The 13,189-nt window shown below is 44.0% G+C and overlaps 1 protein-coding gene across 1 annotated transcript; it reads left to right on the forward strand.

The window, feature by feature from the left end:
* Window positions 1-2,627, forward strand: LOC132475170 (extracellular calcium-sensing receptor-like). Its single transcript, XM_060076177.1, has 3 exons — window positions 1-261; window positions 746-809; window positions 1,655-2,627. Exons 1-3 carry the CDS (start codon window positions 1-3, stop codon window positions 2,590-2,592), a joined length of 1,263 nt encoding a protein of 420 aa, XP_059932160.1. The 3' UTR covers window positions 2,593-2,627.
* The last annotated feature ends 10,562 nt before the right edge of the window (window positions 2,628-13,189 follow it).

Raw genomic sequence — 13,189 nt, forward strand, 5'->3', positions numbered from 1 at the left:
ATGCTACAGATTCTGAGGAGGTTTGGCTGGACCTGGGTTGGTCTTGTGATCAGTGATGACGACTACGGTCGCCACACGGCCCATTCATTCAAGTCAGGCCTGGCCAAGTCTGGTGGAGGCTGTCTGGCTTATCTAGAGGTTCTGCCCTGGGGACACGATGTTAATGAAATACAGAGGATTGTCGGCAGAATGAAGAAATCCACATCCAGTGTGGTTACTGTTTTTGCACATTCAAGCAACATGCTTGATCTCATGGAAGAGGTTAGTGATTTAATTATAGATAGCTATTGGAATCTAGTGCTGATTTTTCAATGCTAGAATAAAAGCAGGGGAAATACTTAAATGTTTCTGTAGATGCAAAAAAAAAAAAAGATCTTGTTAATTTATATACTTTGTACAATCTAATCAACAGGTAGTAAAACAAAATGTGACAGGCCTACAATGGATTGCCAGTGAAGCCTGGAGTACAGCCAAAGTGCTCCATATTCCAGGCTACATGCATTTTCTTGCAGGCACTCTGGGCATTGCCATCCGCCGAGGGGAAATACCAGGACTCAGGGACTTCCTATTGACCATACGCCCTCACAATGACACACTCAGCACCCAGGACAACACCTTAGTGCGGGTTTCACCTAACAGACTGAGTCTTTTATCTGCCTTGTAGAAACAATCAATATAAATATGATCTCAAGGCTGCTTATGTTTGCTCATTAGTCCCCCTTATTTATGAATCCCCCTTCATTAGGTGAAGCAGTTTTGGGAGCACATATTTCGGTGTAAATTTGTATCTGCTGGAATGGAGGCGGAAGGTCAGACTCAAGAACGACTATGTACAGGGAATGAGGTTCTAAGGAATATAGAGACTGAATTCTTGGATCTGTCTAACCTCAGGCCAGAGTATAATGTGTACAAAGCTGTATATGCGCTAGCACATGCTCTGCATGAAAATCTGCAGTGTGTTCCAGGGAGTGGGCCTTTCCGAGGGCAAAGCTGTGCCCGTTTGCAGGGACTAGAGCCATGGCAGGTCTGTTTTCTAATAAATTCCATTATATCGTTTTTTTCCTGTGATTTATTATAAAGTTGATTCCTGAGCTCAATAGTGCAATATTGATGTTTTCTCTCTTTACACTTCTGTCCTGCCATTCAGCTTGTATATTATTTGCAAAGAGTCAATTTCACTACAGATTTTGGGGATCAAGTATCATTTGATGAGAATGGGGATGTTTTACCAATCTATGATGTGATGAACTGGAGGTGGCTCCCAGACAGAAGCACAGAGGTTACAAATGTGGGAGACGTTAAAGAAATGGCTTCAAAACTCATTGATCTTAACCTTGATGAAGACAAAATCTTTTGGAATTTTGAATCAAAAAAGGTCTGCTTCCCAACTATTAATTGCCAGGGACATGATTCATTCATCATGATAGGAATTTGATTTTAATGCAATCAACTTGTTCCCCCATAGCCTCCCAGGTCAGTGTGTAGCGAGAGCTGTCCCCCAGGCACTCGCATGGCCATAAGGAAAGGTGAACCTGTCTGCTGCTTCGACTGCATCCCTTGTTCAGATGGAAAAATAAGCAATGAGACAGGTTTGTTTGCAATATATATATTTGTATACTGCAAATCTTTTTTCAAAAGCCCTGACCAAAAGTATGAATACCTTCCGATTGTTTGTTAGATTCAACCGAATGTACAAGCTGTCCAGAGGATTTTTGGTCCAACATCCATCGGGATCAATGTGTCCCCAAAAGCAAGGAATTTCTTTCCTATGTTGAACCCCTGGGAATCTCCTTCACAACAGCATCATTATTTGGAGCACTCTTATGCACCATTGTTTTGGGAATCTTCACCCGGCATCGGACCACGCCAGTGGTTAGGGCCAACAACTCAGAGCTTAGCTTCCTCATTCTGCTGTCACTCAAATTATGCTTTTTGTGCTCCTTGTTTTTCATTGGTAAACCAAGGCTGTGGACTTGCCAGTTGAGGCATGCAGCATTTGGGATCAGCTTTGTTCTGTGTGTCTCATGTATCCTGGTGAAGACCATGGTAGTTCTGGCAGTATTCAAGGCCTCCAAACCAGGTGGTGACGGTAGTCTGAAGTGGTTTGGAGTAATACAACAGAGAGGGACTGTTGTATTTCTGACTTTAATACAAGCAGCAGTTTGTATAACATGGCTTGTGTTTTCCTCACCAGCTCCTCATGAAAACACAGAGTACTACAGCGACAGGATAGTAGTTGAGTGTCTAGTGGGGTCCAGAGTAGGATTTGGAGTATTACTGGGCTATATTGGCTTACTGGCTATTCTCAGTTTCCTGCTTGCATTCTTGGCACGAAATCTACCAGATAACTTCAATGAGGCCAAGTTTATCACCTTCAGCACGCTGGTCTTATGTGCTGTTTGGATAGCCTTTATCCCAGCTTATATTAACTCCCCTGGTAAATATGCCGATGCTGTAGAAGTATTTGCCATTCTAGCTTCTAGTTTTGTGCTGTTACTGGCCCTATTTGGACCAAAGTGTTACATTATTCTCCTTAAGCCTGAGAAAAACACAAAAAAGGCTTTAATGGGACGAGGCTCACCAAGATCATAGAAACAGTGCATTGATTTGTCATGGTTGATTTTAATAAATTCATTGAGTCCGTGAGATGTATAGAATTTAGACAACATTGCCTGCATTTTATAACTTAATATCCTCTATCAAATTGTAGCAATTTTAAATGTAAATCAGATAGTTTGTCCAACATATATATTAATATCGTGAATAAATAAATAGACATTTTATTTGGTTTTAATGGCTTTTTTTCTCATAAGACAATGCAATAATACTTGATGTTTCATTAGGTTAGATAGAATATCACAATAATGTTCTGCAAACTCACGCTAACTTAAGCGAATATCACCCTTTTCGCCTCGGCCTACCTGCATGTGAAAACGAAATGCTTTTCTCGCATCATGTTCCATGAACAATAAAGTCCACACGAACATTACAAATTACATAAACTGGCCGCAATGTGAATATGCTGCAAATTCCAATAATAATCGCGCCAGTGAAAAGACGAATGAAATACTCAACCTATATAGTCTAGTGAAGACGAGTTTGTGATCTGTCCTTGCACCAAACCATTCAATGTATTATGAGGATTAAATTATACTGGAGCTTTACTTTTTAATTCAAGTGTTAAAAAGTGGAACTAATGACTGTTCGCGAATGAGGGGATTATGATAAGTGGGTGTGTTGGTGGCGTTAGTTTCCCTGTTCAATAACGGAAATGCATTGTTACAGACTTCAATGAAATGTTATTTTAAATTGTGTTCAATTTAAAAGAACAGTACAAAGCAAGTCTAGATTCAGTGCTCCATATCACCACAGACATTGCAGCTAATTATAGTTAATTAATATGTCCTTTTGATGTTGAGAATTGTAATATAATTATGTATATTATTCTGTCATTCATGCTGTTCTTATCGTAATGCAATCCAGTTCCTTCCCCCAGTTGTCTGCCTAGTTTTGATAGGCTGAACAATGAAAAAATAAATAATTGGCAAAGCATTTATAAAGTTGTGTTTGAGAAATGTTGGTTCTGAATAGAGGGCAGTCATGAGATCTCATAAAGAATCACACTTGCTTGTATGTGTTGGTTTGTTTCTGTTCTCTTCCTCTTCCCATACGTCTTCAACAGGTCCCTTCTCATGTACATCCCAGAGACAATTTAATCTGAATGTAATGCATAAATTTGGGGATGTTATTCTAGGAGGGATCTTTAATATGAACTTTAACACAAATTCTTCTGAACTATATTTTACTTCAGAGACAAAAGATCCAAACTGTTATGGGTGAGTATATTGAGAAGTGTTGAAGGCATTTTAACTGTTAAAAATTGTATGTGTAACATACAATTGTTGTTTATAGACAGTTTTTATTTTTCTAAGCTTTGATGCTGAAGCGTTCAGACGGGCCCAGACTATGGCCTTTGCTGTTATTGAAATTAACAGAAACTCCAAACTGCTTCCTAATGTATCTTTAAGATTCAATCTTTATAATATCTGTGGCAACCTAGAGATCTCATTACGTGCAGCTCTGTCTATGACCAGTGGCAGAGGAGAGCCGTTTCAAATAAATGAGCAGTTACGGGAATCCTCCTGTGCTAGGAATGGTGGGAGAAACTTTCTCAACACGTACTATCGCGATTTCTAGCATAGTAAGCTTGTAGAGAGTACCAATGGTAAGTTGTCACACATTTTCCAATGAGAGAAGGCTTCTGGTAGATAATTGCCTTTACTTTCAATTGTCACAAACGCCTTGGCTCGAAGGCGTTGCACATAGGGAGACACACACCCCGGCAGCCATGAACACGGCTGGCTCCAATTCCCTCATTAGGACAGTAACACTCTAGCTCCTCCTGCAGGCCAAAGGGAACAGTACCAGACCCAAACAACAATATACAACAATATCCCTATACCCTACAGGGAGAGGGAGGAATTGTCACATCACTCCCCCCCATAAGACAGGAGACCATATCCTGGGCTTCTTGGAAAACATTTCTAAATCCCAATCACCACAACTTATTTTATACTTGCACACATAAACCCCAAAAAACACATAGTTTTGTACAGAGACATATAGGCCAAAAGTCAAACAGCCTACACAGTCTTACTCACAACCCTATTACCGCCTCCACTCTCTTGCATACCCGGCACTTGGATACACAGCACACCTTAAGCAGAACAAGACATGAGACAGACAGACATTCACCCTCATTCCAATCCATCCGTGGCTCGAGAAAAGGCGTCAGCCACTACATTTTCCCGGCCGGAATCGGTTTCGCATCTCCCACCACTATATCGTGGTCGATCACGCTGGTACAGGTCGGCGTGTCAGAAAATGAAGATGAAAACTCAAAAATTATCTTTTCAGTTGTCCCAGTTGTTCAACGTCCAAATGGCCAAGAAGACTATCCAAACCAGCTAGCATTACACTCTTATCTAGCCGAGCGTGCAACACTGCATCATCCGACCCACACACGCCATCCTCAGTTGCCACCTGAGATATTTCGGGTGTGGCCAGCCCCGCTGCAAACCCTACTGGTTTCAGCACTGCCCCCTTCCCCTGTAAAGACAAAGAGAAATAAGGCTTGAGCAGGTTGACATGGTAAAGCTGTGTTTTGCGTCTTCTTTCCGGAGTTGACGCAACATAATTTGTATCTGAGACCTGGCGGTTGACAGTGTACGGGCCCAAGTACTTGGCCTCAAAAGGTGAACCTCGTATTGGCAGCAAGGCAAGAACTTCATCACCTGGGCTAAAAGCCCTTACGACTGTCTTACGGTCATAAAGTGTCTTCATTTTCTTTTGAGCACGACCCAGATTTTCGCTAGCCATCTTCCATGCAAGGAACATTCTGCAACGAAAACCTTAAACGTGGTCGGCCAAGCTCTCTGGTGGTTCTGTACTGCCCAACTCACTGCCCAAGACAGACAGAGGTGTCCGCACCTTGTGGCCAAAGACGAGGTCATTAGGACTAAACCCAGTTCTTTCCTGCACGACTGCACATGCCGCCAGCAAGAGCCATGGTAAGCCCTCCTCCCAATCTCGCTTTAACTCAATAGAATAGGCATGCAACAAAGACTTCAAGGTGGCATGAAAACGTTCCAGCGCCCCCTGGCTTTGCGCATGGTACGCGCTGCTGAGAATGTGCGTAATGTGTAATTGTTTCAACACCTCAGCAAAGGTCTTAGATGTAAATTTTAACCACGGTCGCTCTGGATCACATTCGGCATGCCAAAAATGGAAAATAACTGAGTCAACGACTTCACTGCAGCCTTTGTGTTAATCGACCTCGCTGCATATGCTGCAGGATACCGGGTAGCCTGGCACATTACCGTGACCATATACTCTGTAATGTAACCATGTGTTGTAATGCTGCAACACATGGTTATACGTTTTCTTTACACAAAAATGTCCGGATGTTTTCCCCATGAGTGGCCTTCAATACCAGATCATGATATTTCTCAGGCATTACCACCTGCATCACTTGACCGGTCACCTCAGTACCTGCAAAAGGCAACCAACTGCGAAGCAGCATCCCACAAAATAATCATGCTCCACACCCTGATTATCCACAACCATTGAAAAATACTTTTTCAAAGAGGTTTCATCTTTCTGAGCCTCAATAACCTTACCCACAGATAACGGCGCTGGTAACTCTGGAATAAACAATTTGGACAACGTCACAGGAACACCTGATGAACCCTCTACCTGCGCACAAGCCCTAGCACGAGTCACCATGCAGGCAGTGAACACCTCTTGGAACTTGGAACTCAAAACACTTGTCAGACTCAGTTGACAGTTCCACTCCTGGGGGCCTACTGACCACAGGCGGTGGCGGAGATTGAAAAGGAAAAACAGAATCATGTCCCAAATTATTGCCCAAAATCTAATTCAATGCAATCCACAGGCAGCGAAGGACGAACAGCGATAGTCACTTCGCCGTTTACAAAACCGGAATTCAGCTCGATCCTATGCAAAGGTACAGAAAACGAATGTAACCCAATTCCTCGAATCAAGACCGCACTATCAGTGTCTGATGCTTATGAAAATGGGAGCACAGCCTGACGGATGAAACTCTCTGACGCTCCAGTGTCGCACAATATTTTGACTGGCACTCTACGTGAGTCACTAACAAACAGCGTGTAATCAGCGTCAGGAATAGTCCTAGGCACCACACACACAAGCTTTCGCCTTCACCTGCTACGGTAGAACACCCCGGAATGTAACAGTTCGCCCGTATCTGCATTAGCACTTTTCATGTGAGCAAAACTCACAGAGGACACACAACCAACCTCTCTCGTGCTGACCGTAGGCTGTTTACGGGCCAAATCAGGACAATTACGTCTGAAGTGCCCTGGCTTATGGCACTCACGGCAAATGTCAAAATGACCCTCCTTATTTTTTCCCCCAGACCCGAACTTAAACCTCACGTGAGGTCCTGTGTTAACATGACTAGAGCGCTGCTGGAAAGTTGGTTGCTGTTCTCGCCGATAATAATCTTTGCGCGGCGAGAATTCATGCAGGTTACTCTTGTGTGTTAAAATATAACCATCGCCAAGAGAACTGGCTTCCTTAACAGTTTTTACCTTATGTTCGTTTACATAGGTAGCCACCTTTTCGGGCAAGATGTAATCTGCTCCACAATCATTAAATTGCACAACGAATCGAAATCAACAGCCTCAGCTGCGAGCCAACGGTGGAACAAACTGGACTGTTCCCTGGCTGCCTCAGCATATGTTTGTTTATCCGACTTTCGATGATTCTGAAAACGCTGTCGGTAAGCCTCAGGGACAAGCTTGTATGCTTTCAGCACTGCTTCCTTAACAGTTCTATAATCTTTCCGATCGGTAGTGGACAGAGCGACATAAGCTTCTTGGGATTTCCCGTATAAGGCAGTCTGTAACAATAAAACTTGGTCCTCACCAGTCCACCCCAGATCACTAGTGACACTTTGAAATTGGGAAAAAAAACTTCGCTTATTGAACTTCGGGAGAAACTTAACCATACTTGCTAGGCCCGATGGCTGCTTGGAATTTCCGTACTTCCCCTCTGCCATCAGGTCCAGTCGAAGACGTTCCAACCGTATTCTTTCCTGCTCCAACAAACGTTCCTGTTCCCCTTCCACCGCGTCACATCTCTTCTGCTGAAGTTGCATTTGCAAAATATTTTTTTGCTCTTCAAAAGTTAGCACACTGTAAGCCATAGCGGACGCTGTAACATCAGATTTTTGACTGGGCGACTGCTCCATAACCGAATCAACAATCGGAGAACAAAAAAAGTGCAACACCTCTTTTGCCTTTAAACTCCAAACGGTCCTTCCTGGCAGTTTTAGGCAGTGTAATCTCAATAGAAAACCGTTCTGTAACTTCTATTAACTCTCAGATGGAGCATCCCAAAACGCATCCAATGCGCTCATAACCGGCCTACCATAACCAAATGTGAACGAAAAATAAATCTGATTGTGAGGGGACATGCGACGTCTGGCCTGCAGGGGGAGTATGGGCAGGTCGGGAGCGCACCGGATTGGCTGGGGGGATTGGACCTGAGTGCGAGCAGGTGTGAGCACTCAGGCCAATCAGGGAGTGTTTGTACTTATGTGCCTGCTTTGTGTTGTAGTGAGGAGAAAGGAATCCGGGAGAAACCGGACCAGAGAGATCCAGAACGGACCCAAGAGATCCCCTGAGAGAACCTTGTTTATAGTTTAAGTGATTTTGTTCGGCTTTAAAAGACATTAAAACGATCTCCCGCTGAGGGTTGACAACTCTGCCTGCTCGCACTCATTTGGAACCTGCTACACCGATCAAACAAGGTGCAACGCGGCTAGCATAGTAGGGAAAACCAATTACAAAGTGTCCCCCTAACCATTTACCCCCCGCCTAAACTCACCTATCTTCTGACGGAGCCCAAGAACCGGGGATTAGTGAACAAAAGAAATGCACACCGAACAATACCGTCAGATGCCAGCCATCCCGACCAAAGTCGATGCAGCGGTGACCACCGGTCCGAAAATCTGCAACATGAATCTATTTGGTATGGTCGCTCAAATCGGCCACTTCGGCGTTCATTTCAGCCGACTTAACATGTGTGATCGGCCATTCGAGTCGGTCATTCTTTTACCATTCTGATTGGTGGAGGGCTAGCAGCTTGACTAGCGAATCAGTGAAGCCCGGAAGTGAGGATGGTAAACATACCAGATAAACAGTGTAATTGAAGAAGATGTCGACACACTCTCAACACATTGTTTGGCATCGTTTTGATTGTTGACCTTGGATTGAATAATGTGGATCGAAGAGCTTGAGCAACAATTCATCGCCATGGTGGAGGATAGACCGTCGCTGCTCTGTGTTTTGGTCTAGAGAGGACCTGCTACTTCCGGTTTTCGTGTTTTTTGGCCAACAATACAGATTAGCGCCATCTGTTGTTTTGGAGACATTACATCTCGTGCAAGCACGGAACGTACGGCGTCGGCTGTAATCCCGTAGGTGTGTACCGCCCATGTCGGTGTTCGAGTCGGCCAGATTAAATAGCCCGACTTCATTTACCGACGCGAATCGGGCAGATGGTCCGGTGAGCGTTTGCCTTAACACCCAGCGCGGAGGCGCTCTAAATGGGGACAGCGTTTGCTCTTGTAACTAGCCGCCCAACTATGAAAACCACGATTTCACCCCACAAAACAAAACTGATTGGACAGTTGAGTCGAGAACTAAAAATCCCCAACGTGCCTAAATTAACATTACCAACTTGAGACAGCGTAGATCTCCCCAAACAACCAGGCGAGTATACAGCAGACTCAAACCACGCCCACTACTACAGCTCCACTCACAAAAACCCTCGCCAGTTAGCACTAGACCTACTCACCTCACGTCACAACAGGCCGTGGAAATCAAAGTAGTCTAGCCTAATACACCGCACGTCGCTATCACAGCCAACATGAGCCTTAAACAAGGAAAATAATGGATGAGCCCCCAAATGTCCCAAACGCCTTGGCTCGAAGGCGTTGCACATAGGGAGACAGACACCGTCGGGTAACGTAAATTACAATAATCTGTATTTATTCACAGGTATTTCCATAACTCAACATAGAAGGTAACGTGCAATGCACAACGCAGAAAAGACATTGCGATCCGCTGCATCCAGCCCTCAAACCGCGTCCATCAGAGAGAGAGAGAGAGAGAGAGGATGGGGCCACAGGACACCGCCTATATCCCCGGCAGCCATGAACACGGCTGGCTCCAATTCCCTCATTAGGACAGGAACACTCTAGCTCCTCCTGCAGGCCAAAGGGAACAGTACCAGACACAAACAACAATATACAACAATATCCCTATACCCTACAGGTAGAGGGAGGAATGTCAATGGACAAGCAAATCAATTTTAATTAATTTCAGGCAGATGGATCATAAGCATTATTTCTGTCTTTACGTTGGACAGGTGAGTTATTTTGCCCTATGTTCCTGTCCGAGTAACAGAAGGCTGTTCTTTAGAACTATTCCAAATGATGCCTTTCAGGTAGAGCGCTTTCCTTACCCCCTGAATTATTTTAGCGCTCATGAAGCACCATACATTATCTGCATGCATGTCATGGCTTTACAATGTGAATAAGATATTCATAAATGTAGGGAAATGTTCCTACTAGATTTTCCACAAGCTATTCATTTTATTCTACCAGGTAAGAGCTATGCTCTAAATTCTCAGGTGGTTTAACTGGACTTGTTTTTGCCTGTTAATCAGTGATGACGACTACGGACTAAATGCTGCCCGATCCTTCCAGTCAGGCCTGGCCCAGTCTGGGGGAGGCCTGACTGGAAGGATTATTTATTAAAATGTTTGTATTTGATACAATTAATATCAAATACAAACGGATATATTGTGGTAACCCGGCTCAAGGAACAAGAGTCTCGGATGCTCAAACTGCCAACAAGGCACGTTTATTAATTCCAAACAACGGAAAAAAGGGGAATCACCCGTCAATGCAAACTATAACAAATAAAGAGTCTGGGCTCCGTGAGCCACTGGGGATGCTGTGGTCGTGTCTCACGCGCTGTCCCGGTATCCAGGTGAGGAGATCCTTCCGTGGTCTCCTGTGGTCTTCTCTAGACCGGGTCCCGGGGCAAAGGTCCGTCCGGGTAGGGAATCTCGCTCCGCTCTCTGCTCCCACATGGGTCACATACCTCCTGTCTTTAGACTGAATCTCAGCTTCTCTTTATAGCCCTCACCTGGGTCTGATTGGCCTGGTACACAGGTGTCTCCCGTTGGCGTTGAGTGGGACTTTGCCAATGCGACCCTTGGCGCCCTCTGGGGGAAAAGGGTGGTAGACAGCTCGTATTACCTGCCCTCTGGGCTTCCAGGCCCGCCGTGTCGGGGCCGGGTTGCCACAATATATTAGCAATTTTTGATTACACTTTGATTGGTAGTATTTCATGTCACACAACTTGGGGACTCTATGACCCAGAACGGACTCAGAAGGGCTGCCGAGGAAACCCCTGGAACCCAGCAGTGTTAACACACAGCCAGCACCAGCCCTTTAACCGACGACAGTAAAAGTCATTGGTAGTGCCCAGCGGAGGAAGTAGATCATAGTGCAAGAGCAGCAGTCTGCAGCTAGCGGCTAGCACAGCAGTCCAAGGCCCCATGCTCCGAGAAGGAGCTGGTGAATATGCCCTGTCATCTTGGTGGAGGGTAGCCCTACATAGTGCTGTTCCAGGACCTCAGTTGAGCTATCAACAGGGTCAAGCCTCCTCCCAGACCGTCCAGAAGCCATGCAATGGCCAGACCCAGCAACACCTACGTCAGTCAAGGCACCAGGCCTCCAGTCTCAGAGATGGAGGGGGAGGGCGGTTGGCTTGTCAGGATGGGGAGTTGTGGGGACAGTGGCAGTTTGGGGTTGTTTTTGCTCGGTAGGGTATCATTTTCAGAGTTCAGTTTATAGTATTTTCATACTTTTTTTGGAGAGGGGTATTCGAAGTATGTGTTGATAGCTGGCTTAAACATCTATACCTGGGCCAAGTCCGACTGATTAGACTCTCTGGCTGGGTGAGGCTCCACACCTGTAGTTTTTGAGGCAATCAAGGCACACAGGATAAATCGCATGTTTCCACACACACTCAGGGCGATAGATATGACATGTAAGTATTCAACACCTGCTATGCATGCAACAAACCTTCCAACTCTGCAATAAACCTGCTTTTCGACATCTACCAGTGGCTTGGTGACAGAAAAAAAGAAAAGGTGTAGAAGAGCCACCTAGCCTGGTCAATTTATACAATATCCAAAAAGGTATGTGGACCAAGTAAAATAATTCAAGAATTCCTCATCCTTATCATCAAAAGCCTATGTGATAGAGTTGAGGCAGCTCCTACATAGAATTATATAACTGTTAATACGGACCCTCCCATAGATGCTGACTCTTAAGGGCGACGTCATTTACTGCTTCAGTACATTTTATGTGTGTGGAATCCCCTCCCCAACCAAACAAAATAACAATGAAAGATAATCTACTTCCTGTGTCCAGTACATTTGTCATGGTGGTTCACAAGAATGCTTTTCAAATATGTGAACATTTTGGCAGATCTATGGGGGTGGCCCGTTGATGTCTAGATGTAACAAGATATAAATTACTCATTGATTTCTAGATGTGACAAGATATAAATTACTCATTACCTACACTGTGGTCGGTAACTGAGTAGCGCTATATATAGAGAGACTCTTTAAAAAACAATACACACAAAAAAAATGGCCTATTTTAGTGCAGAAAATCATAAAAATGAAACTATACAAGATAAAGAAAAAAACCTCCTCTTATAATTTTCGGCAGTTTAGAATTTTATAATAATTATGTATATTATTTAGTCATAGTATCATGATGCAGTATAATTTCCACCCCAAAATGTCTGCCCTGTCGTGATAGGCTCAGTAAAAAAAAATAAAGAAAAAATAAGGGGAGGGCATTTGACTGTTAAAACACATAAATTTGTGTTCTAGAAAATCATTTGTTTGAGAAAGGTGGGTTCAGATTGGAGGGCAGTCATGAGAGCTCATAATGAATCCCATTTGTTCATATGTGTATGTTTGTTTGTGTTCTCTTTCTCTTCCCATATGTCTTTAAGTGGACCCTTCAATTGTACATCCCAGAGAAAATTGAATCTGAAAGGAATGCATAAGTTTGGTGATGTTATTCTAGGAGGGATCTTTGCTATAAACTATTACACTGCATCTTCTGAACTGTATTTCACGTCAGAGCCGAATGATCCCATATGCCATGGGTGAGTACGTCTAGGATGATCAAGGGTATTTACTATCCGATGACATGTAATACTTTTGCTTACACACTGATTTTGTTTTATTATTATTATTTTTCAGCTTTGATATTCGAGGTTTCAGACAGGCCCAGACCATGGCCTTTGCCGTTGATGAAATTAACAGAAACTCCAAACTGCTTCCTAATATATCGTTGGGATACAGTCTATATGATAGCTGTGTCAAACTAGGGATCTCATTCCGTGCAGCTCTGTCTATGACCAGTGGCAGAGGAGAACCGTTTAAATTAAATGAGAGCTGTTACGGGTATCCTCCTGTTTTGGGTATTGTGGGAGATTCTTCCTCAACGCGTACTATTGCCATTTCTAGCATCCTAAGCTTGTAC

Source organism: Gadus macrocephalus, chromosome 16, assembly GCF_031168955.1.
Source record: "Gadus macrocephalus chromosome 16, ASM3116895v1".
NCBI lineage: Eukaryota > Metazoa > Chordata > Actinopteri > Gadiformes > Gadidae > Gadus > Gadus macrocephalus.

What these genes read in the sequence shown, in the direction of transcription:
- LOC132475170 (XM_060076177.1), top strand. Translation starts at nt 1, where the DNA reads ATGCTACAGATTCTGAGGAGGTTTGGCTGGACCTGGGTTGGTCTTGTG. An exon ending in TGCTTGATCTCATGGAAGAG is followed by an intron (nt 262 to 745) that starts GTTAGTGATTTA and finishes CCCCTTCATTAG; the next exon opens with GTGAAGCAGTTTTGGGAGCA. An exon ending in TGCTGGAATGGAGGCGGAAG is followed by an intron (nt 810 to 1,654) that starts GTCAGACTCAAG and finishes GACCAAAAGTAT; the next exon opens with GAATACCTTCCGATTGTTTG.